Source organism: Myotis yumanensis, unplaced genomic scaffold (genome assembly GCF_028538775.1).
Source record: "Myotis yumanensis isolate MYYU_CA2020_CCGP unplaced genomic scaffold, mMyoYum1.0.hap1 SCAF_5, whole genome shotgun sequence".
NCBI lineage: Eukaryota > Metazoa > Chordata > Mammalia > Chiroptera > Vespertilionidae > Myotis > Myotis yumanensis.
In genome coordinates this window covers 105,123,005-105,148,798 of record NW_027223756.1, presented here as the reverse complement: position 1 = coordinate 105,148,798, position 25,794 = coordinate 105,123,005, and the positions used below count along the sequence as shown (strand labels likewise).

At 48.1% G+C, this 25,794-nt stretch overlaps 1 protein-coding gene across 1 annotated transcript in view; it reads right to left on the bottom strand.

Moving 5' to 3' along the window:
- LOC139011548 (streptococcal hemagglutinin-like) overlaps nt 1-25,583 on the bottom strand; it is a 37,028-nt gene extending 11,445 nt beyond the window's left edge. The window contains exons 1-3 of the mRNA XM_070417044.1: nt 25,532-25,583; nt 21,116-21,217; nt 20,734-20,957 (exon numbers count right to left, since the gene is read on the bottom strand). Coding sequence (XP_070273145.1) covers nt 20,734-20,957; nt 21,116-21,217; nt 25,532-25,583 — 378 coding nt within the window. The remainder of the gene's footprint in view (nt 1-20,733; nt 20,958-21,115; nt 21,218-25,531) is intronic.
- Between the last annotated feature and the right edge of the window lie 211 nt (nt 25,584-25,794).

Below are 25,794 nucleotides of genomic sequence, written 5' to 3'. Positions count from 1 at the left end.
GAATGGAGAGAGAGAGAGACAGAGAAAGAGAGAGAGAAAGAAAGATTGTTTGTTGGTCTGCTTACCTTGGGTGGTTCTTGCATGTGCCCTGACTGGTGATCAAACCCGCAACCTTGGCGTATCAGGATGAGACTCTAAGTTATGAGCTAGCTGGCCAGAGCTATATTTATTTACGTCATATAAACAAGTACATTGTAGGCAAGTAATAATTCAGACTGAGTGATTTAATTCTAAATGTTCCTGTTTGGGACGCTTTGTTATTGAGGAATTTTTACCGACAGTCACCACAGCTTCACCACGGGGACGCAGTTCTGAGGACGTGTTGTTACGCGAGCTCGCTGCTGTGTGTACATCAGAGTGTAAGGACACAGACCTCACTGGTGCAGCCACCGCCCAGGTCACATGGTGCAGCCGATGGCTCCAGGCTGCAGCCTGCACAGCTCCTCACTGTCCCAGACAACACAGAGTAACTCCCGCAGGAGAAAGCGGTGCCAGAACAAGACTCAGAGAGGAGATGTGCGAGGCTGCCTCACAGCAAACTCTCTTATAAGTAGGAAGCGTGCACTAGAATAACGGTGACATTACAGCCTAGGACACACTGACCAGAGGCACAGGCTCGCAGTATCATCAGCAAGCTCTGTGTGCTGTGCATAGCTGCACGTGCTGTACTGTTATACACGGCCTCACACGGGTTTGCTCACAGCAGCATCACACAACACGAGAGCGATGCATTGAGCTACGATGCTGGGACCACCACAGGCTGGGCAGCTGTGACGTCTCCAGGCCGGAGGAGTTTCCCACTCCGTGGTCATCTCCTGGGACCGCCTGGATGCGTGGTCTGTGCGTGACCCAGCGTCGGTCTGCAGCACACGGGTACAGGTGCTTTAAAACTGCAACACATCTGTGTATAAAAGTTCCAAAAGTCTCTAACAGCTTCTCTAGTGTGCAAAGCTGCATTTGATTTAAAATTTATGCATATGTAAGTAGAGGGAAAACAAGCCATCTTACTTTTTAATCACTGACATTCTCTTAAAGTTGGCAGGGATGTCAGAGCTCATGGAAATGGCCTGCGAGGGATTCAGACACCTGGACAGAGGGTTACGCTCAGCGACGTAAACACCACTGACAACCCTCAGTCACAAGGTGGCACGGAGTGACGTTATAGTAAGTCCCTTTGTCTTTTAAACGTGGGTTTGCTTAAAAAATGATTGATCTCCTCTGATTTCTTTTTCCCCCTAAGGACTTCACATTATAGTAAATATCGTGTATTACTTTCTAGAGCAAAAGTGTAAATTATATCTTTACGGTTGCAAAACAGTGATTTTGCCTCACTGTTACAAATGCACTTGCGTGAAAAAGTCACATACATTTACTCTACAGATGTATTATTTCCAAGCATTGAAACATTACAGGGAAAGTCATACGGAAATGTGCATATTTGCATATGTGTATGGATACAAATGTCCCTATTTTGGAAAAATAAATTTCTTGGAATACTTCTAAGAGCATTGAATATGATCTATGGATCATTTTATAACTAGAGGCCCAGTGCACGAATTCGTGCACCGGTGGGGTCCCTCAGTCTGGCCTGTAGGGATCGGGCTGAAACCAGCTCTCCAACATCCCCCAAGTGGTCCTGGATTGTGAGAGGGTGGTTCTCTGGTAATACACCCTGGAATCGGGCTCCTTCCTCTCTGGTTCTGGGTGCGACACCCAAGAACCGCAGCTGCCAAGTCACCACAGCTCAGCAGCTCCTCTGTTGAGCGTCTGCCCCCTGATGGTCAGTGTGCATCATAGCTACGAGTTGGAGTGTCCGCCCCCTGGTGGTCATTGCTCATCATAGCTACTGTTCAGACGGTTGGGTGGTTGCTTAGGCTTTTATATATATAGATGCCAACCTGCACATGTACATGACTCAGGAATGAAAGACCAGGGAGTAAGTTAAATGCTCAGACTCAAACCCTGTGTTAGCGGCATCAGCACCAACCACTCAGCCAAAACGTGGTGGTTAGAACACAAAGCAGGTCAATGGGGCATGTGACAAACTTGTTTTCTAACTTTACCAGCAGAAACTGTTTTTTTTTTTTCCTTAAATATATAAAAGTGAATAACCGGTATTTTTGGACACGGTTTTGCTTAAGATCTGGTTTACACTTTCCAACACCGTAGGTCCCGCTTTTTCTCTGAGGAAGCACGACCCCGCTAATCAGGATGAAACGGCACGTGGCGGACTGGGATCGCGGACCCAGGCCCCTCTTTCATGTCCAGATGCTTGTTAAAATGCTGTTACAAATTAGACATTTTCAGAGGCAGGGAACAACTGTCAATCATATGCCAGTCACAACTGAAGTCATCTACGAGAGTTTTATAAACACGGTCCAACAGTTAAATCACTATAAATCCAAGCGATCGGCATATGTTGCTGGTGGAATAATATGTGAAATATAATTTTTTGCCCCTTGTCTTGACCCCTGACCCCTGACCCCTAGCTGTGCCCTCTGTGTGGCTCAGATAGGAACTGAAAACTATCTCTAGACCTGTTGTGTCGGTGCCTATGGCTACCGAAACACATGGCCACAGACTTAATCACAACGCGCTACACGTGCATCACTTACGCTGTGGAGACTGAAGGCTAGAATGTGTTCCCAGGGCCGTGCTCCTTCTGGAGGAAAAAACCAAAATGATTCCGTTGTCTGTTCTGAAGTTGCTTCCCTCCAGCTCCAAGGCATCCACTGCGCCTTCCCATCCAGGCCTGAGCTCTGGCCTGGCCACCCGCCTCTCTCCAAGGGACCTGGGGGGTGAGGCAGGGACACCTCTCCATCCCAACAGCCTCGACCTCATCGCATCCCCAAAGACTCTCTCGCCAGGAGATACCGTGATCACGGGTTTGGGGGTCAGGGCCTGGGTCTTTGGGGGTCCTGCCTGCTGGGTCAGGGCTCTGGGCTGTGGGCCTGTCCCCGCAGGGTCCCTGGCCCCCCGTTATGGAAAGGACTCTAATGATGAGTCGCTGGAGGGATGTCCATGCACTTTTGGTTTGGGTTTGTTTTCCTTCGAATAATGCTCTCGCTCTTGATGGCGCAGACGCACGCAGGGGGTTGATTAAATCTGCACTCGCGTCATTAGACTCACTTAGTTCTAGCAGTTTCTTTGGTTAGTGCAGAATTTCAGAGACAAACATGTCATGGAGTCAAATACTCCAACTTCAGGTTCCTGCACCCTCACTTCCGCTTCCATCCCCAGACTGGCTGTGCTCCTCCCGTGTGGGGGGCATAGTGCGACGGTCCCCACAGACCTCCCACCTCTCCACCACTGCCGAGGAGTTAGCCACGCTGTCCATCCCATGCCATCTATGTTACATCCGTCACACAAGACCATGGTGATCCTGGACAGTCCCTTACGTTCACCTGATGAGCCACTTTCCAATAGCGGTTCTCTGTCTCCGCCTTGCCCCTTGTGTGAGGTGCTCCCCGCAGATGCCCTGGTGTTCACGGTTCCCATGGAAACCTGAGAAACTGCCACCGCTGCCACGCCCAAGCCACACAGAGGAGTCCCACCCCCTCCAGCCACCAGGTGCAGGTCACGCGTGAAATCCTGGTGGCTGACAAGATATCGTGTCTCTCCCGTGTTTCCATTACCGAGCGCTGCGGTGTTGGCAGGAAAACCTTGTGTTCTAACGTGTCTACATCTTCTCTCTGTTTTTCACAATCACTGAGCGCAGATCCAACACTTGCCCTCAGACGGGGCAGGGCCTCCGGGAGCTGGTACAGGCGGTAAATATGACGACATCTCAGAGACAGGGTGACATGGGACAAAGGGTAATGTAGAACCACAGATCCCGGCCAATAGGAAAATAGTCACGTGAAGATTGCAGCTGATGCCGCATAAATCTTTTTAATGTAAAATACACCCAAACCGAGGAACACATTCGCCATTCCACATGGTTCCTGCAGGAATGTGAAGGTCAGAGGCTCGATGGTTTAATCACAGAGTCATGCAAGCTGAACTTCCCATGGGCCAGCGGGGCACCAACAGCTCAATGGCCGTCCCTTAGCAGCTGGCAGGGTTGATGCACATAACGCTGATAAACTAGGTTAGTTCCAGGATTATTTTTGTCTTTATAACTGATTTGTAAGCGTTTTTCTGTAAAGGATACTCAATGTGATTATATCATCTAACAATCTGCAAACAAGGGGTGATGCCCACGTACCATTTCTCTCTTCATGGAAGACTCCAGTTCATCACTTATGGACGCTTAACACAGCCAGGACCCCGACTGGGATGTCCCTGTCGGTTACCGAGCAGAGAGTCTGCGCAGGAGTCAGAACGGATGAGCTACAACCGGGTTGTCTTCCCCCTGCGGCCGGGGACTGGCTAGCTTTCAGATCACCATGCATCACAGGAGGAAGAAGTCCATATGTTTCACTACTTTACTTAGTTTAATTAGGATAATACAGTGTCTTGTAACTTCCCGTTTCAACATTAAAAAGTGGTGCTAGTCCATCAGCCCTTGTGCCTCCCCACCAAGCTCCCGAAGTCATAGGAACAGAACAGTCCTGAGGCCCGTCTGTTTCTTTTCTGGCTGCTTCCCAGAATCCTCCCCGGCGTCCTCTCATGTAAGGGCTCCTGTTCCTACGTCACTACGTCCCGTCCTCTCCCCCTGCCCTCTCCACTCTCCTCGGGTGAATAGTTGATGATTATGGCTTCACCGAACATCTCTGTAGCTAAACCAAACCACGTCCTAGAGTTCCAGACCCGCTTTGCACTCCCTTGCAAACTGTTAGAAAGCTGAATACCCACCTTCTCAGACCACAAGTTACCATCCTCGCCTTCAAAACCAGCCACACGTGTCAAAAACAGCAGCACCGTCGACAAGTGGTTTGATAAGGGGACCTTATGGATCGGCTACAAAACATCCTTTAAAGCAGTGGTTCTCAACCTTGGCTGCACATTAAAATCACCTGGGAATCTTTTTAAAATCCTGATTTCTGGCCGAAGCCGGTTTGGCTCAGTGGATAGAGCGTCGGCCTGCGGACTGAAAGGTCCCAGGTTCGATTCCGGTCAAGGGCATGTGCCTGGGTTGCGGGGGATGTGCGGGAGGCGGCTGATCGATGTTTCTCTCTCATCGATGTTTCTGACTCTCTATCTCTCTCCCTTCCTCTCTGTAAAAAATCAATAAAATATTTAAAAAAAAAATTACCTCCTCCTCCTTTTAAAAAATAAATAAATAAAATCCTGATTTCTGGGCCTCATCCTCCGGAAATTCTGTTTCTTTGTGATGGGGTGAGGCCACAACATGAGTAACAAAGAAACAGAATTTCCGGAGGATGAGGCCAAGAAATCAGGATTTTAAAAAGATTCCCAGGTGATTCTAATGTGCAGCCATGGTTGAGAACCACTGCTTTAAAGAAATTCCTGTTCACCCAGCTGGCGTGGCTCAGTGGTTGAGCGTCAGCCTATGAACCAGGAGGTCATGGTTCGATTCCCGGATGTGCCCAGGCTGTGGGCTCCATCCCCAGTGTGGGGCGTGCAGGAGGCAGCCGATCCATGATGATTCTCTCTCATCACTGAATTTTCTCTCTCTCTCTCTCTCTCTCTCTCTCTCTCTCTCCCTCTCCTTTCCTCTTTGAAATCAATAAAATATATATTTTTAAAATCCCCTCTCTCTCCTGAATATAGTGTTGATTTATTAAGATGCCTGCCCGCCTCCCCGGGACCATGTGCTTTAGGGAGGCTCCCCCGCCCAGGTCCCCAGAGCGCAGGTCCCGGCTGATGGAGCTCAATGGAGCGGTGCCGTCAGCCCACTGGGATCTGCATCTGCTCTGGATCCGAAGCGCATTAGTGACGAAGGAGCCTCTGTTTCTGGGAAAGGAGTCCCTTCCTTCTGGGGCAGACACAGGAGGCGGACAGCCTTTAGTCTTCTTGCCTTTTATGGATGCGATGTCTGAAAACGGGGAGTTTTCGCCCACCCGGGTGTGGCCTAGCGGTTGAGCTTTCACCCAGGAACCAAGAGGTCACCGGTTCGATTCCTGGTCAGGCAATATGCCCAGTTTGTGGGCTGGATCCCCAGTAGGGGGTGTACAGGAGGCAGACAACCCATGATTCTCTCTCATCACTGATGTTTCTATCTCTACTCTCTGTCCCTTCCTCTCTGAAATAAAACAAAACAAAACAAAATTTTTTAAAAAAATAAAAATGTAGAGTTTTCATCGCCTAAGGAGACACTGATCGAACACAGTTGACCGAGAAGTAAAAGTAAAGAGAACCGGGTATAATGACATCCCAGCCACTGATTTAACCGCAGACCTCACCACATGTTAGAAGGCCCACTCGCAATGTTATAACTTAGGGATGGATACTGCCGCCTGTGTCAGATGAGCACCCTTGGTTTTCGCCAGGCTGAGCTGAAAGCATCGTGATGTAAAGTCTAAGGCGGAGACGAGGGAGCCGTGTTCCCACAGCCTGAAGGCGTTGTCCCATCGCTGCTTCCCCAGCCGCCCCCTCTGTGTGAGCGCTTTCCTCTTCGCCCAAATCTGCGCTCCACCAGCGAAGTTTTTAAGGGAAAGTTCCTGTTATTGAACAGCCAGTGAAGTCCATGGACCTAGCCCACTATTATAACCTGCTTCCTTTCCCCTAAACACATGTTTCGCCTGATCCTATGAGGGACGCCTGAGGCTGTAACTCATCTTTTTTTAAAAAAAAAATGCTGCTCATGCTGATGACCGTTCTGACAAATGAGCGAAATCTAGGTTCTTGAATGAACAAATAATTATGCAACGACGTATGTTAAATTCTATGAAGAAAGGTTGATTTTTGTCTCTTGGCATTTCTTCTTTATAAGTAATTTTGTGGTACCCAAGAAAAATGTTTTAATACATATAGTTTATTTATATTCAAGTAATCTAAATCCTTAAAGTCATAAGACCAGTGTTGCAGAAAGCAAGAAGTTCTCTCAGTTAAAGACCCTACCTCTCATTTACGGATCGTCTGCTGGTTGGACTAAAATGTTCAATTCTGACCTTAAACAGTATGAAGGTCAGTCTCCGTGTGTGTAATCATGCATTACGGCTATGCATATCATGCTGAGAATAAAACGAGATGGATTATGCTGAATGCCCCTGAAAATGACTAAGGGCTATAAAGACGTTTGCTATTAATAGTAAAGTTTCTATTATACAAAAAAAAAAAAATCAATGTAAATGGCCAGAAACTGTTGTGCCAGTAGATGATGCCATCATCTGAGGTAACCCAGTGCATTTAAGAGAAGTAGGAAAAAGATGATTTATATTGACTAGACCCCATTAAGACTTTTAAAAGCCATCCCCACCAATACGATGGGCCCCCTCTCCCCAGGCACACTCAAGAATTTGGTTTTACAAAGTGCTGAACCGTAAAAAGGTTGCTTGGTGAAGTTCAGAGTTGCTATGTAATGAGATCTGATCGATTCCCATAATTTTTCTCCGGTGAAGTGATGAGTCAATGATGAACTCACTTCTACAGAATGCAGCGCATCATGTCTGGTGGCTGGGCCTTCCGGAAGCCCTGGATCCGGGGTGAGGGGTCAGCACAGAGGCCGTGAGATGAGCATGGACAGCCTCTCCCGGTAAGAGGACGACGCCGTAGAGTTGGACACGCGTGTGGGCTCTGGGAGGGCTGCTCCGGAGACCAGTCCTGCGCCTGAGCAACCCTGCGCGGCCCACCCCCCACTAAGCCCCACGGGAGAGAAGCTGCAGGACCCAGGATGGATCCCAGCAGCTGGGGAAGGGGGCAGGCCTTGTCCATATGATATTTAAAGTGCATGTGCTTAAAAATTAAAAAGATGTGAAGGTTGATAGTGTAAAAAAATGGATAAAATAGAAGAGAGAAAGAAAAGCGCGGTAAGAGACAGGGAAATGAAGCGGCGTTGGTGATGACTTACACGTGGCGATTGTAGAGGCGTCTTGCACACATAGGTTCTTCACCAGAGAGACTGCTCAGACGTGGCGCTCTTAGTAGCCAAAGGCAGAGAGGGGGGATGAAAGGTAACGGCACAGAGAGGGTACACAATGCTGCAAGGACACAGGAAAACACAAGATAAGGAACAAGGGGAAGCCCTGACCAGGTGGCTCCACTGGTTGTGTGTCACTGGTTCGATTCCTGGTCAAGGCACGCGTGGGTTTGGGGCTGGAGCCCTGGTAGGAGGCATGCAGGAGGCAGCCGACCGATGTTTCTCTTTCTCTCCCCCTCTCCCTTCCTCTCTCTAAAATACATAAGCACATACTTAAAAATTAAATAAATAAAGGGGAGGTTGTGCAGCCATCTGCACCAATTTGGAGCTAAACCACCTATCATGAGCCTGAAAAAATGATTAGACAATTGAGCAATTATTTTTTTCATTATTTCACTTACCAAAAAAAAAGCCCTTTTTATGAGATCTTGTTACATACCAGGCATCTAAGAACACTCTAGAAATATAAAAATAAGATACTTAAGCTGCCGCTGGGTAGATCTAGACCAATACTGTGATACACAATAATTTCATCATGTTTCTAGTGGGAAATCCAGGGACATGCAGCGCACAATCGCATTCTGAGATTCCACTCCAGGTATAGTGGCTACTTTAGGTATTTATTAAAATCAATATGATTAATAAGGGGCATTATTGTTAAATTATGATTAAGATGGCCTTAAGAGTATAATGGAAACCGTGTACATTAAAGGCTTAAAAACAATAGATTTTGAGATGGCCCAGCATCTACTAACTAATTTTTATGAGTAAATGCAGTGTTCAGTTTAAAATTATTACTTTCGAATCACTGATTAGGAATTAGGGCCTATTTTAGTTGTGATATTGTTGTTCTGGCTTAAGAATGTGTTGGATTATTTAAATTTCACAACAACTCTACTGGTAATTTATTTGCCTTTTGTAGGTTTCAATAGTAACAAAAAGTCATTAACTTGAAGTAAAAAAAAAGTAAGTGTGCTTTAAATCCCTTGTAAGCACTGGCAAATATTATTTTTGCAACATGTTAACTGAATCTTATTTTGAAAAATACACTCTCCAAGGATAATAGGTTTTCTGGGGTATTATTGAGCATTGATTTTAAATTGCTAACAATATGGTTTCATATTAACAATGTTTGTTTCAACTACAAGTAAGTTTGAAAATCTAAGGTGTTTCATTCTCCCCGTTTAATGTCTGCCAACTAGAAAATTTCACTTTAATGATGATGAATGGACAACAACTCAACTATGCATTCGAAAGAAACATCTTGTATTGTATCCAGAATAAAACGCTGCATTTAGATTAAGGTTGGAAGTACATATTGATGGAGAAGATCATTAAATTCTCTAATATGAAATAGCAATAATAGTCTGTCAAAATTTAAGTAAACTGTGTTGAATTGTGAGAAGAATACGGGTTAGTTAGCTGTCAAGCTGACAATAGATACGCATGCATTTTACAATAAATTTCATTGTTCATTTCTAAAAATACGTTATAAATGATGTTTCATTGCTTGCCTGTCTTGATGCCTAAAATAAAAAAAAGAAAAGATACCTGGATAATCAGCATTCCTATTCAACGTACATGAGCAGGAAACCATTACAGAATTTTACCGCTATTTTTAAATGCGTTCATTGCTCTGTTCAAAACTGCAAGTCAAAAGTATTTCTGAGTAAAGTAATAAAATGAAGACATTTCCAACACCATCTCCTGTCTGAAAGCAGATGAACGGGACAAAAATAACACGCTGACGCCCCTCAGGACACGTGCCTTGGGAACCAGGCCAGGCAGCACCCTTGGGGTCCCGGGTCTTACACATCTCGGCTTCCACGCAGAGCCCTGCAGAAGCCGCGGAGCAAGGCCCCGACTTCGCCGTGAACTGCGAGTAGAACCGTTCCCGAGGCCACCCGGGGGGCAAAGGCCCATGAGGCACGGGAGGGAGCCGCGTGGGAAGCATGGGCCACCATACCCACCAGGCCACCCCGTGGCCAGGAGCCACCCCAGACCTCTCGGCTTCCGGAAGGCCGGAGGGAGCGGGATGACACAGCAAAACTCGACACTCCGTCTGCTCCTAGAATGAACAACGGTTTGCAACACAGATTTCATACAGCCAGTGGCGCTGCTGGGAGCAAAGAGATTCCCAGGACCAGTTAATAACGAGGGAGGACATGAGGGACATTGGGAGGCTGGTCCCAAGCACAGCTCGCTTGGTTGTCAGCTCTGCGTGCAGGTCAGATTTGGGGGTGTCTGACCCTGGGGGCCGGGGCACTGAGTGACATGCACGCTGGTGCCTGATGTGAGATGTCAGGGAGCCAGGACCCCAGGAGACAGCCCGTGTGGCCCGATCACTGCGATCCGGAGGGCGGCTCCCAGGACAGGCCTTGTGGGGGGACCTGGGAGACGCCCTGAGCCTCAGCCACCGCCTGTGGAGCTCATCCCAGGAGGGGCAGCTGCGTCCCCTAGAAGGAAGCCCAGGTGTGGCTGTAAGGGTGCAGTTCCCCACCGGGAGGCCCCCTCAGGGCCATGGGTCCTCCTCCGGCCCCCCCCCAGGGCCTCTGGCCACCATCAGTCAGGGACCCAAGGCCTCTGCCAGGGGTACGAGCACAGGGAGGTCAAACAAACCTTAGAACATGAATAACTGCGTCAATAAACACCGAGGAAGCCAGGAGAAACGAAGGATGGGATGATTTTTCGATGACGTGAGTGTTTACAAGGAGGGCGTTTCCCACCACGTGGTTCAGGGGGCCCCGGGGTCTCTAGCATGTGGGTCCCTGGTCCCACCTTCCCACGATTGGGTACCTGGGGCGTGGCCTCAGGGAAGAAAGGAGGTGACAGGAACAGGAAAAAATAACGAGAGGAAAGAAGACAAGATGTGTGAACAGAGCCACCTGTGCACAGGCCATGCTCTGGGGGGGCCCAGCCCAGGAGGTGCTACACGACCACACGGGGCCAGACAGGCTCGACCACCACACAGGGCTTTCCCCCCAGGTGCCCTGCTCCCCACCTGCCACCTCTACGCCTCTCTGTGGGCCAGTGCTGTGGGGGGCGGTAGTTGCATCTGCTCCCAGGTCAGGGGGCGCTGGCCTGGCAGCGGGGCCCATGGGGGCCTGAGAGCCCAGTCGCCCCCCACATGTGGATGAGGCCTGCAAATTGTTCCCCTGAAACCTGTAGGTTTCACTAAGCAGCGTCACCCCAAAATGTCCCATGAGAACCAGGCCGGCAGTCACCGCACGGGGCCGCCCCGAAGGGAGTGTGTGTCACTTAGCTGTGCCCGGGGCCCGGGACAGAGGTACATGGGGAAACCTCCTGGTGCTGTTTTCCTCCCTAAAATGAAAAGCCGTGCAGCCACGTTCCAGGCACCTGACCCGGGACTGAGGATGGGAATCAGGTCTCTCACGGCTTCCGAAATGGGGGGAGCTCACCTACTCGGGGGGCCCTTGAGAAGAAAAGTTTGGATACACTTGAGATTGTGACACACATATTCTCACAAGAATATTCTAGCCCGGCCGGCGTGGCTCAGTGGTTGAACGTCGACCTATGAACCAGAAGGTCAGGGTTCAATTCCTGGTCAGGGCACAAGCCCTGTTTGTGGGCTCCAACCCCAGCGTGGGGCATGCAGGAGGCAGCCAATCCATGATTCTTTCTCATCATTGATGTTTCTATCTCTCTCTCCCTCTCCCTTTCTCTCTGAAATCAATAAAAATATATTTAAAAAAAAGAATATTCTGAGAAGTGTCCTCTTATGCCCCATGTCTACGTCAGTGGAGACCATGTGAGTTCACAGTTGGGCCTTAGCCACGGTGACTTAGGTTCCCAAACGCAGACCATGGGCAGGTACCCAGGTCTGAGTTTCTCCCCGACAGCAGGGCCTCCAGCCCAGCTCTGTCCCGGGGATCGTGAAAGAACCCCCTGCCTCGGAGGGAGAGTCAGAGCTCAGGGTATTCCATTCCCACCTCCTTTCAACACCCCGGGCCAGAGCCACAGCGAGGGACACCCTGGTGGGTGCAATGCAGAGCCAGAGAGGGTACACAGCTTTCAAAAAGAAAACCAGTCTTAGCAAAAACAGCTTTTATCAGAGGAGGAAGGATCTCAGGGAGAGAGGGGGTAGAGGCTGGCTCCGTACCCGCCACTCCGAGCTCCACGGGAAACACACACACACACACACACACACACACACACACACACCCACGACACTCTCACATCAGCAGCGAACAGACAGCCATGGCGATCTTCAACCATATTGCTTATGGAAGTGTTTTTCTTACTGAGAGAGGTGACTGTGAGTGAGTATAAAAATAATTTATTTGATCCCACCAGATAATTTTGTATGGAATTATGAGAGTGGATTAAAATTGAATATGTTGAAATAGAATCATTGTGGTACATTAATATTTTAAATCTCCATTGGGAGAGTAGAAATACACTGCATTATTAATAGGGGTGATGAAAAATATGAGTTGTCCCCCAGGGTTGTAGAAACAAGTCCTGGTGTATTTCACAAAAATAATTTTGAATGCTCGAATTTAAAGTATGACCCTGCATACGTTAATTTGGTTCCAGGACTAAGTAGTGACAACTAATCGATATGAAATAAATGAATATTGATATGGTAAGACTTTTTCAATATGTTATTTATAGACCCTTAAAACAAGCTAGGCATTGCATCTAAGGAATCAATATGGTGATATGGAAATTATGGGGCTAATACTTTGTACTTTAAATTCTCAGGGTGATGAATAGTTGTTAAATATTTATTCCCTGATGATTTATGCCCTTGATTAGTTTCCAAAACTTATTCTACTTTAAAAAATGAGCAATCTGGACTCATCGATTTCCTTTACATTGGGTTATGTGGCCATTCTTCATGGCTGGACAAGAGAGAGAGAGAGAGAGAGAGAGAGAGAGAGAGAGAGACCACCTAAAAAAATACAAGGAAGCTGAATGTTTAGTTTATTGCGTCATATGTTTGCGCTGGTATAGGATAAAAGAACCAGGGTCTTTGTTTTAAATGTTCAATTATTTGACATTTAATATCATATGCGATGCTTTTTCTTATTTAATTACACATTTGTAAATACAGGCTGTCCCCCAAACATGTCTACACACTTTAAGAGCTGATGGCTCAGTTGATATTTCTTTTCAGCCAGACTAAGCTTAGAACACAGGAAATTCATCCTAAAGCGCTCCTGGAAATTTGAAAACACAGCTGAAGTACAAACCCTGTTTTACAAATTATTCTTTTTAAAAAAAAATTATTATACATTTTAATGTGGGAGACAATGGAAAAAGATGACAGTTGGCCAAGGCATGGAAGAAACTTATATATAGGATGACCTGAAAAATGTATACACACTTTAACAGCTGATAACTAACTTAATTTTTCACTCCTCTTCAGGTTTAACTGATTTGAACTAATGTGTGAAGCCAGACTATGCTTTAAACAAAGATTTACCCACTGGATGTTTTTATGAGGGTGCACAAAAGGTAATGCTTACGGCACAAAACCGGCAACAGCTGAAGAACTGAAGACACACAAATACCGAACAGAATGATTCTTGATGTTTGCGATTCCATCGCTTCGGGTTATAAGCGGGGCCTGGACCAGAACGTCGTCCGTTTTAAAACAGGCGTTGACAAAAAGAGTATTCATTTCTGTAGATTCTTTTAAATTCTGGAAATGAGCCGTCTATTAGTAAACACTGATTTTATAATCATTCAAAGTGGGTACACATTTTGGGGGGACACCCTATGTGTAACTTTCTCCTATGCCGTGGCCAGCTTTCATCTTTTTTCCTCTGTTGTTTTCCACATTAAAATATGCAAGGAGCGTGCAATGTGCCTAAGACTGTAATGGTGAACCTTTTGAGCTTGGCCTGTCAGCATTTTGAAAAACCCTAACCTAACTCTGGTGCCCTGTCACATAGAGAAATTTTTTGATATTTGCAACCATAGTAAAACAAAGATTTATATTTTTGATATTTATTTTATATGTTTAAATGCCATTTAACAAAGAAAAATCAACCAAAAAAATGAGTTCGCGTGTCACCTCTGACACGCGTGTCATAGGTTCGCCGTCACTGGCCTAAGTCATTCTATTTTCAAGAATAAATGGGAGTTAGGCACAATTACAGAAAAGGAAGAGGACGACAGTGGGCAGAGGAGGCCAGGGGAAGTTCTGAGGGAGCGGGGGGGGGGGGGGGGGGGGGATCTCTGGTGAGAGAGCAGAGGTGAGGCCTGACATTCACCTTATTCTTCATCAAAGGCTCTTTGCCTCCAGCTCCTGAGGTGCCACAGAAACATCCTGGAACTTTCAGCCAATAAATTGAAATCTCGGTTTGCAAAAGGATCAACCTGATTTGGGGAAAAAAGAAAAAAAAACTATCCAAGTTAACCTCCTGGCTGAAAACTCAGATGGCACCCCCCCAAAAAGGTAAAAGAAATTCCTTTAAAACGTGAAAAAGACTTGGTGCATCTTAAACTCTTAAAAAGCAATCTCAAAATATTTACTCTAGTAGTTTGTTTTTTGTACTTAGTACAAATGTTTATATTAATTTTTATATGAAAATTTGTCTACATGGTTTGATTCCCAGTCAGGGCCCAGGCCCAGGTTGCGGGCTTGGTCCCCAGTGTGGAGCGTGCAGGAGGCAGCCAATCCATGATTCTCTCTTATTATTGATGTGTTTTTTTTCTCTCTCTCCCTCTCCCTTCCTCTCTGAAATCAATAAAAATTAAAAGAAAAAAAACACAAATGTATTTTGTTTCAGCCCATTACCATGGATACAAGTACCGTAGGGTTGGGGCAGAAGATAATATAAACAGTCATGCGTAAACTCTAGTGAGTTAGTGAGACTGGATGCGCCCAGGCCTGAACAGACGCAGTCAGGTGCCCCGACCGGTGAGAGGTCAACAGGTCGTGACTGGAGGGAAGGCTGAGCTGACTCTGACCACAGAAGAGGGAGGATTAAGCTGCACAGGTTCATCAAAGAAGAATGGAGCTTTCAGGTGAGATACGCAGGAAGTCTTCTTTGGATGAAAAGGTGTATAATTATATACTACTAGAGGCCCGGTGCACGAAATCTGTGCAGGGGCAGGGTCCCTAGGCCAGCGATCAGGGCCGATTGGGGCCTTCCTTCATTCCACATGGCTGCCTGGTGGTCAGCGCATGTCATAGCCAGCGGTCGAACACCCTGTTGGTAGAACTCCTGAGGGGACAATTTGCATATTAGCCATTATACAGGATTGCCCAAACTCTAGGTGAAATTTCTATCTCCTCCCTTGGGCTTCACAGATTTACACACATGGGACTCTCCTAAGAGGAAGGGATTATACTTAGCCTTTCATATCTCTGGCCAAAGACACACTATTTTGGGTGAAAATGTTGCCAATCCCCCGACACTTTCCGTTCCGCCCAGCCCAACCACTGGCTCAGCATGAAATATACACGTTATTGAGTCATGAGTTATATCAATGACTATATGCCAGAATGTAAATCAACTACAAACACCCTTAAAGTCTTGGGCATTCATACAAAGGAACATAATTGGCTACCTATCAATCCCACGCACCCTGTATCAATGTAATGCTTAGGGTAGCAATACATTCTCCCTTGTCTTGTATTATGTGTCTTGTCTTACAGCTAACAATTAGGTAAATGTAATTCAATAAAGTATAAGATATTAAATAAAAATGATACACGCTTGGAAGAACACCTCTTACTACTCGTTGCTGCCGCTAGTGTAAACCCGTGTCGATCCCTGTGCATTCTGGGAGGAAAAGCATTACCTTTGTAAATAGACAGAGAAAACAGTACTTTGCTGGTTTCAGAGAAATATATTGTAATGTCATAAAAAATGATTACCTTGTCGTCACTCCCCTACAAAACTTTTGAGAACCAATTCAAAGGTTAACTAGTGCAGCTGGATGAATTGATGTATTATGAACACCTTGGGAGCACTGCATAATGACATGTCAAAATCATATTCTCTATTCTTACCTGTAAATGGTCCATACATAGGTGATTAAAAGAGAGGGATCCAAGAATATGAATACAGGTAATAAGGTCACCACCAGAGTTGAAAAGAATTAAAATTGCATGATGAAAGTGCTCATGAATACACTAAATAGAATATTAGAGATTATAGGACATTTCTGAAAGGCACATTTCATTTTAAGGAAATATCATGTGAGGAAACCTAGTACCTTCAGGCGATTCTCTAAAAATAGGCAAAATAGACGCCAAGATTAAACAGCACAGGCATTTCCCCACAGGGAATAGTTTTTACATCCCATTTCTCTACTGGAGTTAAACAAAGAGACAATACCACCACGTGGACAGACCCATGACCTGGAAGGCAGGGGTGTGAACTCAAACTATAAGTAGCAAAATCCAGCTCCATGGCCCAGTCCAGAAACTTCTGACCTTCCATCGCCAACATCTCCATCTGCCCACAGTGCGACCCTCAAGGACTACAGTGCAGTGCACATTTTAAGCACTTTGACGTTTTAAAGGTGACATCCCATTGCATTTGGACAAGAGCTGGGAGTCTTTCAATAAAAACAAGAACTACCCTCTCACATGACATTACTAGCACCTACCAATCAGCCGTTACTGATAGAAAGAACCATGACGTATGGTATAATGCAGGGCACTATGGAATCCTACATAATAAAAGTGTAATATGCAAATTGACCAAATTGCTGAACAGCGGAACGTCCAGACAACCACACTATGATATGCACTGGCGCCAGGCCAGCCAAGGCAGGTGCAATGTGATTGGTCGGGGTGGGGGGGCTGCATTGCCCCATGATGGCCCCAAAGACAGAGGCCCAGGCCACCCTCTGAGGAGCAATTGATTGGGGGGACACTTTGCAGAATTGGGGAACCAGAGGGGTGTGGTGGGGGTGCTGGCAGCACCAGGCCAAGGCAGGTGGGGGCAGGGGGGCAGGGCCATGAGGCAGCCGTCCCTTGCATGAATTTCGTGCATCGGGCCTCTAGTTAATTTGTAAATACAAGTTGTATCTGTCTGGGTTCTCCCCAGAAGCAACCCCACCAGGATGTGGCTGTAAATAAAGGTGTATTTGCAGGGATTGGCGGGCATGATCATGGAGTTGCCAGGATCAACATCTGCAATTCAGGTCCAAAGGCCAGAAGGCTGGAGACGTGGGGACGAGCCGGTGCCGCAGGTCACAGAAGGTCACCTGCCCGCAGAAGCCCCTCTGCTCAGGGAGGTCAGTCTTGTTCTGTTCTGGGGTTCGGCTGCTGGATGAGGCCCCCCACATTGTGGAGGCCACACTGCTCTCTCACAGTCCACAGACTTACTTTCCACACGAATCCCAGTCAAAAACACCCTCTCGGGGACGTCCAAAATCATGTTTGACCACGTATCTGGGCCCCACGGCCCAGCCAAGTGGCGTAATAGTAACCGTCACATAAATCAAATGTGATTGTTGATCATGTACCCGATATGTCCACGCTCCATCTTCATTACAAAGCCATCTGGACATTAATGAAAGGCAAAGCATGACCAGCACAGAGGGTGTTCGTGGACCCAGCTCACACCACCCTTCACCCTCATGGGTTTCAAGTCCACAGACAGGCCTCGCACACAGCGCATCTCGGCTTCCCCAGGTTCTCACTGGAAAACACAGACCTTGGGAAGAAGCACTGCTCTTTTCATTTTTAACTACAGGGCAGCGATGTATCCCCTGGCGATGCCAGCAACGGCAGATGGCTTTCCACGATCTGTTACACAGAAATACGAGGCCGTGCCTGGGCTTGGTCTACGAGCTTATCGCCCACGAGAATAATTTGTGTGGCCGGGCCAGAGCGCACCCCCAGTCCCGCCCACCATCTGGGGCAGCATCTGTCTGGAGCACATCAGTCCCTGTGTCTTTGCCAGGAAGATGCATCCTCTCGGATGTCTTCCCCGGGCACAGCCACTGCGGGCACGGCCACCGTGGGCACGGCCACAGCGGGCAAGGTGGGATTGGTACTGAGATTCAAGGGCTGACTCTCCAAACATACTCATTTTGCATAAAATGTAAAACCGTAGTCGGTGCTCCTGCGGCCTTGGTAGAGCATGTTCCCAACAATGAACTTGGGAAAAGTCCTTTCTCTTCGAAGCCGCCTCTCCCTGCAGAAGCAGCGCCCAGCAGGGCTCCCGGCTAAACGGCTGCTGCAGGGATCAAAGGCGGGAAGCAAATGATGGAATCCCAAACGTCAAACATTTAAAAAGATGCACGCGTTTCGGCTCATTCTAAAGAGGAGTGCAGTGTCTTCTGCTTCATCAAGTCTTTTCTTGGGTCGCCGCTGACCGCACGCTGGTCACCACTCGGTGACCGGGCAACCTTGCCAGCTCTGCACCGTGGCCTCCGCCAGGCTGAGCATGCCCACAGACATGCGTGTCGTCTTCAGTCCTCGGAGTTCATCTTCCCCGAGTGGTCATTCCTGAGGCAGCGGACACAGGCCTGCGGTGCAGTGTTTGCAATGGACGGAGCGACTTGGTAAGCGGTGACTACGGAGCTATTGGCTCACTTTTCTCCCTGCTCCTCCTGCATTCGGGCTCACTTTCCTTTCCCTGGTGTTTTCTTGGCCAGTGTTTCAAGATTAAAAATGTGGCTGCCCGAAGCCCTATGTGCAGCGAAGGACACGCTCCCTGCTCACGTTCACATCGGGGGCCCTCAGAGAAGGACGGCCGTCGCCTCAGCTCCCCGAGAGGACGTCAGGTCATGGTTAACGTGAGTGTTGTTGAGGATCTGGGTCAGCGTGGGACATGGCCTGACAAGAGTCCTGTGTGTGTTGCTCAGGCTGCCTTCCTGTCTCCTGACTTCTGCCTGCCTTGCTGCTGCGCAGACTCTGTTCACGTGCCTATAACATGGTTCCAGGCTCATCCAAGAAAACCAAGATGCCGGCTGATGTTATAATTAGCCTCTTATCAGAGCCTGGCAGAGCGTCCTGCTGCGGGCTGCCTCGGCTGTCATAGTCCCCCGAACGGATTCATCCTCGTGAAACTCAGGGCCATAGACCAACGGTGACCCCTTCTCCCCGCCAGCCACGTCCAGGTGTGATTCTGAAAGCAGAGGGACCTGATTTGACCGAGACAGACCGCTCTGAAGCCATCGGAGAGTGACCCTTATCACGCAGGATATTTTTCTTGGATCAGGAGAATCCGGGGGTTACTTAGGAGTTAAGTTAGAAGCTGCCAGACGTAGGAACCTTCTCCAGTAGAGAACATTCAGACAAATGCTCACCTTGAGCCACAGTGAAGTTAATTTGACTCGATGGAAGGGTTGGTGGAATTGGAATCATCAATGTGGGTGCAGAGTGATAGGAAAAAATCCACAGAAAGAGAAGAAAAATCCTCTGTTATTCATACACTAGTGGCCCGGTGCACAAAATTCGTGCACGGGGCGGTGTCCCTCAGCCCGGCATGCACCCCCTCCAATCTGGGACCTCTCAGGGGATGTCCGACTGCCGGTTTAGGCCCAATCCCTGTGGATCAGGCCCAAACCGGCAGTCGGACAGCCCCCTTGCAATACAGGACTGCTGGCTCCTAACCACTCACCTGCCTGCCTGCCTGATTGCCCCTAACCACTCTGCCTGCCAGGCTGCTCGCCCCCAACTGGCCCCCCCCCCCGCTGGCCTGCTCAGCCCCAACTGCCCCACCTGCGGACCTGATCACCCCCAGCTGCCCTCCCCTCCTGGTCTGATAGCCCCTAACTGCCTCTGCCCCGGCCCCGCCACCACAGCTTTGTCCAGAAGGACATCCGGAAGGTATCCCAGAAGGTCTCCTGGTCTAATTAGCATATTACCCTTTTATTGGTATAGATAATCAGATTATATTATCAGACATTTAAGTATAAATGTATTATGATATGTCATCTGATGATTCTGTTAATGTTCCTTTATGTTACTGTAGTAATAGTGCAAATGTGGATTCATAAAGGAAATAGGACATCTTACAAACTTCAGCATCCTTATTCATTCCCATAGGCCACCACACCTACTGGAATCCCAAGACTTTTGGTTTATTTTGTCATTGATGTATATCATGTCAATGTCAGGATATTAAAGGTGGGAGCAAGAATCTTAGCAGAACTGTAATAAGTATGAGCTTCCCTGGTGAATGCACATATTTGAAAATCTCTAAGTAGTTTATGCATTTTATGGTGCAAATTGCTGATATAAACAATAATCTCGGGCACAAGTTAAATTAATAAAATAATTCAGGAATGCCTGGCTAGCATGGTTCGATTCCCAGTCAGGGCACATGCCTGGGTTGCAGGCTCAATCCCCAGGAGAGGGTGTGCAGGAGGCAGCTGATCAATGATTCTCTATCATCATTGATGTTTCCCTCTATCCTTCTTCCTTCCTCTCTGAAATCAATAAATATTTAAAAAAATAATAATAATTCAGGAATAATTATCTTAAATTATACCTTACTCTGACAAGGGAAAGACCTCCTCCAAACACATGTGAAGCATTTGAACTGCCATGCCGACGTGGTAAAAGTCACTGGTGATAACAAGGTGGGCATGGTCAGCATCACAGCTGACTGTGTGGGGGGGTGGTCAGTGTCACAGCTGACAGTGTGGGGGGCGTGGTCAGCATCACAGCTGACTGTGTGGGGGGGGTGGTCAGTGTCACAGCTGACAGTGTGGGGGGCGTGGTCAGCATCACAGCTGACTGTGTGGGGGGGGTGGTCAGGGTCACAGCTGACAGTGTGGTGGGTGTGGTCAGCATCACAGCTGACAGTGTGGGGGGCGTGGTCATCATCACAGCTGACAGTGTGGTGGGTGTGGTCAGCATCACAGCTGACAGTGTGGTGGGTGTGGTCAGCATCACAGCTGACAGTGTGGTGGGTGTGGTCATCATCACAGCTGACAGTGTGGTGGGTGTGGTCAGCATTACAGCTGACAGTGTGGGGGGCGTGGTCAGCATCACGGCTGACAGTGGGGGGCATGGTCAGCATCACAGCTGAGAATGTGGGGGCGTGGTCAGCATCATAGCTGACAGTGTGGGGGTGTGGTCAGCATCACAGCTGACAGTGTGGGGGTGTGGTCAGCATCACAGCCGACAGTGTGGGGCATGGTCAGCATCACAGCAGAGAGTGGGAGGGGTGTGGTCAGCATCACAGCTGACAGTGTGGGGGGGTGTGGTCAGCATCACAGCTGACAGTGTGAGGGTCTTGGTCAGCATCACAGCTGACAGTGTGAGGGTCTTGGTCAGCATCACAGCTGAGAGTGTAGGGGGCGTGGTCAGGTCACTGTGGAAGGTGAACTGTATTATTGTTCCCACTTACGTCTCTACAGAAGGCTGAGCCTCCTGTCTGTCATCATGTGACTCAGCTTCCTTCCTGCATTTGTGGTGGGTGTGGCCATGTGACCTGACCTGGCCAATGGCAGGGAAGCAGAGGGGATAAAGACAACAGCTCCCCCAGCCAGGGCGTGTTTCTGCCATCTCCCACCTTTTACCTGTGACTCAGGGCTGCTCCTCCTTTAGGCAGGAGACTGAGGAGAGGACCGGGTGAGCTGAGCAGAGCAGGGGGGACCCGCAGCCAGTCCCAGCGTTCAAGCCCTGAGGGTTTTGAGGTCCTGCTATTCAGCCTTTCCCAGGGCGGACGTGAATGCACCGAGCTCTTCACACAGTGCCTCACAGGCACCCTGAGCACCTCCCTCCAGGGACCGCTGCCTGCACGGCCAGCAGGATGAGCTGCACGTGTTCACAGACGCTGAATAACCTGCAGCGTGGGTACTCACACGGCTGGCAGGCATCGCACACCCAGCTGCATGGCGAAGGCTGATGCCGTAGAAAGGTGCTAACGGGACCGGAAGTGGTAAGAGGACAACCCTCCCCAAACGTGTGACCACGCCCGGGGCAGCCCCGGAGGCCTCCTGCTGTCTGCACACCCCGCTCTGTCTCAGCCTCACTCCTTCACGTCTGGCGTAGGCCACGCCCTCTCGCACAGAGGCCTGCCTTCTGTTTAAATCAAATGTGTCAGGGTGACATGGGTTCATGAAGTGATATTGATGCCAAGGGTACAGTTCCATGATATATCATCTGTATACTGCATCCCGTTCTTTTGAAAAATAAAAACGGAAAAAGAGACCAATTCCAATTCATTTCTAAGATTGTGCCCCACAAAACACTGGGGAATCTTTTGTTTGGGTGTATTTCAGCTTCCTGTTATTTAATTTTGTATTGGAGACATATTTATGGCTTAGAACCAACAATAAAATATGTATAGCACATATATTTTCTTGTTTTATTAACATACACCTCATTTTATCAAAATGATCAGCAAAATAAAGTTATAGAATATATTTATTAGACCACATATTAGACCACTAGTAAGAGCTAAACATTGAATTCAGTAAATAAAATCAACTGTCAATTCCATTTAAATATTATAATAATATACATAATACATTTTATATGAACTGATACGTGTATTTACATATTATATGATTTTAGGTACCTATTTTTTAAAGAAAACTTTGTGGCCCTGAACGGTTTGGCTCAGTGGATAGAGCATTGGCCTGCGGACTCAAGGGTCCCAGGTTCGATTCCGGTCAAGGGCATGTACCTTGGTTGAGGGCGCATCCCCGGTGGGGAGTGTGCAGGAGGCGGCTGATTGGTGTTTCTCTCTCATCGATGTTTCTAACTCTCTATCCCTCTCCCTTCCTCTCTGTAAAAAATCAATAAAATATATTTTTTTAAAAAGAAAACTTTGAGATTACTTTGCTTAGTACTTATATTCTAGCAACATCAGAACCACCTGGGAGCTTGGTGAGACACGGATTGGGGAGGGGAGGGGCTCTGTTTCCATAGAACTGCGTGGGGTTCTAGACTCTGTGTTTCTTGCATCCCCAGTGGACACCAGTGCAGATGGTTCAAGAACTCCAAAGGCTCTCCAACTCAAACCTGTGGTTTTTTAAAGTCTATTTTACTGTAAAAGAAAAGAGGCCTAAAAAAGTTAATATGTCTGAATTATAATTGTTTCCAAACTACAAACTAGGCCTCCTAACAACAAGTTTTCTTTTATCTTCCATGCAATTCAAATGCCTACACCACCCAAGGTGATCTGTAGATTCAGTGTCATCCCTGCCAAAACTCCTATGGCATCTTTCACAGAAAAGAAAAAAAAAAATCCTAACATTTATATAGAGCCACAGAGGACCCAAACAATAGCCAAAGCAATCTTGAAAAAGAGGAACAAGGCCGGAGGCATCACACTTCCTGATTTCAAACTATAGTATAAAGCTACTTGCGGCCCGGTGCACGAAATTTGTGCACTGGGGGCGGGGAGTCCCTCAGCCCAGCCTGCGCCCTCTAGCAAACCGGGACCCCTTGCTCCTTACTGCCTTCCTGCAGTGGAGGCAGGAGAGGCTCCCGCCACTGCCACTGCACTCACCAGCTGTGAGCCCGGCTTCTGGCCGAGCGATGCTCCCGCTGTGGGAAGCTCCTGTGTTGAGTGTCTGCCCCCTGGTGGTCAGTGTGCACCATAGCGGCCGGTCCTTCCACCATTCAGTTCATTTGCATATTAGGGTTTTATTATATAGGATAGTAATCAGCACAGTGTGGGGCTGGCACCAAAACCAGCACGTCGACCCATGGAGGCACAGCAGAGAGCCCAGGAATAACGCACCTGAATGCAGTCAGTCACTCTGACAAAAAAGGTAGATAGACACCCTGGGGAACTTACAGCCTCTGCAGCAAGTGCTGCTGGGAAAACTGCACGGCCACATGCCGAGAAACGCGGCCGGGCCCATATCTTACACCACACCCCAAAGTTAAGAGAATATCCATCAAAGGCTTGAAGGGTCCCTAACTGGTTTGGCTCAGTGAATAGAGTGTTGGCCTGCAGACTGAAGGGTCCCAGGTTCAATTCTGGTCAAGGGTATGTACCTTGGTTGCGGGTTGATCGAAGTTTTTCTCTCATTGATGTTTCTAACTCTCTATCCCTCTCCATGTCTCTCTGTAAAAAAATCAATAAAATATATTTTTAAAAAAAGGCTTGAAGGGAAGACATGAAACCCTCCACCTCCTGGAAGAAAACCTGGGTAAACACCTTGACATTGGTCTTGGCATGGTTTTTTATTTTTGGATTTGATACTGAAAACAAAGGCAAAACAAAAATAAGCAGGAAATGCCTCTAAAATGTTGGGTGTATGTACCCACCCTGTTGAACACAGGACCTGCAGGTGCTAGTGAGGGTAGTTTCCTACTTGCTTCCTTTTCCTCCTCACGGAGACGGCCAGGCTGAGTGTTTACTGCTGACACACGGTAGTGAAGTGCATGTGTGTGTATCTATATGGATGTGTGTGCATATGCAATCCATTATATATATACACTAGGGGCCCAGTGCACGAATTTGTGCACCTTGAAAGAAACTGTGGGTCGCAAAGCTGTGGTGGGCACAGGGGCAGGTCTCAGCCCATCCTCTGCACCCCTGTCTGGCCCCTCCTGCGGAGGACCCTGGTCCCCTGTCTGCCAGCAGCCCCTCTCTCCCCTCCGCTGCTTCCACTTGCTGACAGCGCAGAGCAATTGGGGCCGGCACCAGCAGCGGGTGTGAGCAGGACATAAAATTATTTTCGTTGCTACTTCATAACTCTAATGTTGCAACTGTTATGAATCGTCATGTAAATATCTGATATGCAGGATGGTCTTAGACCACCAAAGGGGTCGCAACCCACAGGTTGAGAACCGCTGCCCTGAGGGGTCACGGATTGTGAGAAGGCACAGGCCAGGCTGAGGCATCCCACTGGTGCATGATTGGGGTCTGAGAAGGACCTTGGGAGGGCTCCAGGGCATGTCCAGCCCATCTCGCCTCGTCCCGATTGGCTGGACTCCAGCAGCAAGCTAACTTACCGGTTGGAACATCTGCACCCTGGTGGTCAGTGAGCATGATAGCGACTGGTCGAACGGTCGAATGGTCAGACACTTAGCATATTAGGTCAATAACTGTATCACTTTCAAGGCCATTACTTAAAACATTTAGGTACTGACTCCCTTCTTTCATTGTTCACCGTCACTTCATCTATCCTCTAGTCCTCGTTCTCTGGATATTGTCCCACCGCTACTCGGGAGCGTCAGCGTCACTGTCACCACCGCCTTCCCCTCTTTGCTCACCTGTCCTGTCTGTCCCTCCCTTTCTCATCAAGCAGCATAGAGACAGGGGTGCACAATTCTCCTGCCCTTCCCCACATTTTCCACACCTGACTGTCCAGTTCCGAACTCTGATGGACAGCACATCATTTCATACTCAGTTATCATACCCACGGAAAAGAATGTGATTGGAGAAAAAAAATACATCAGCTCTGCGCACTCTTCTTGTTCTAAGTGAATAGAGGCATCTCAGAGGGTGGGCAGCCCGACGAATGATTCCCCAGTCAGTGAACCTCAAAAATGTCCAGGGCAGCCACTTCCTCCCATTCAATTTCCAACGTCTCCTCCCTTCCTTTATCAAGCTGATGTCCTGCCTCTATTTTACAGCAAGAGACTAACAGAGGAAAACAAACGCATTTTCTTCCGAAGAGCTGCCGACCCACTCGCACTCGTCTCAGATTCCTCTTCGTCTCTCCTCAGCACGCGGCTCGGCATCTCCGCGGATAACTGTGTAATGGGCTTCTTGGTCACACGTTCACGACCGAGCTTCCCCCAAACAGGGGCTGATTAGAAGGAGAAAGACAGAGTAGGAGCCAGACAGACACCATCTCAACTAAGAGGAAAAGTCACCCTCAGGAGGGGGACACACGGGAACCCTGCTCTCCCTGCGATTGCGTTCACAGGGGACAAAACCTCACACCTCGGG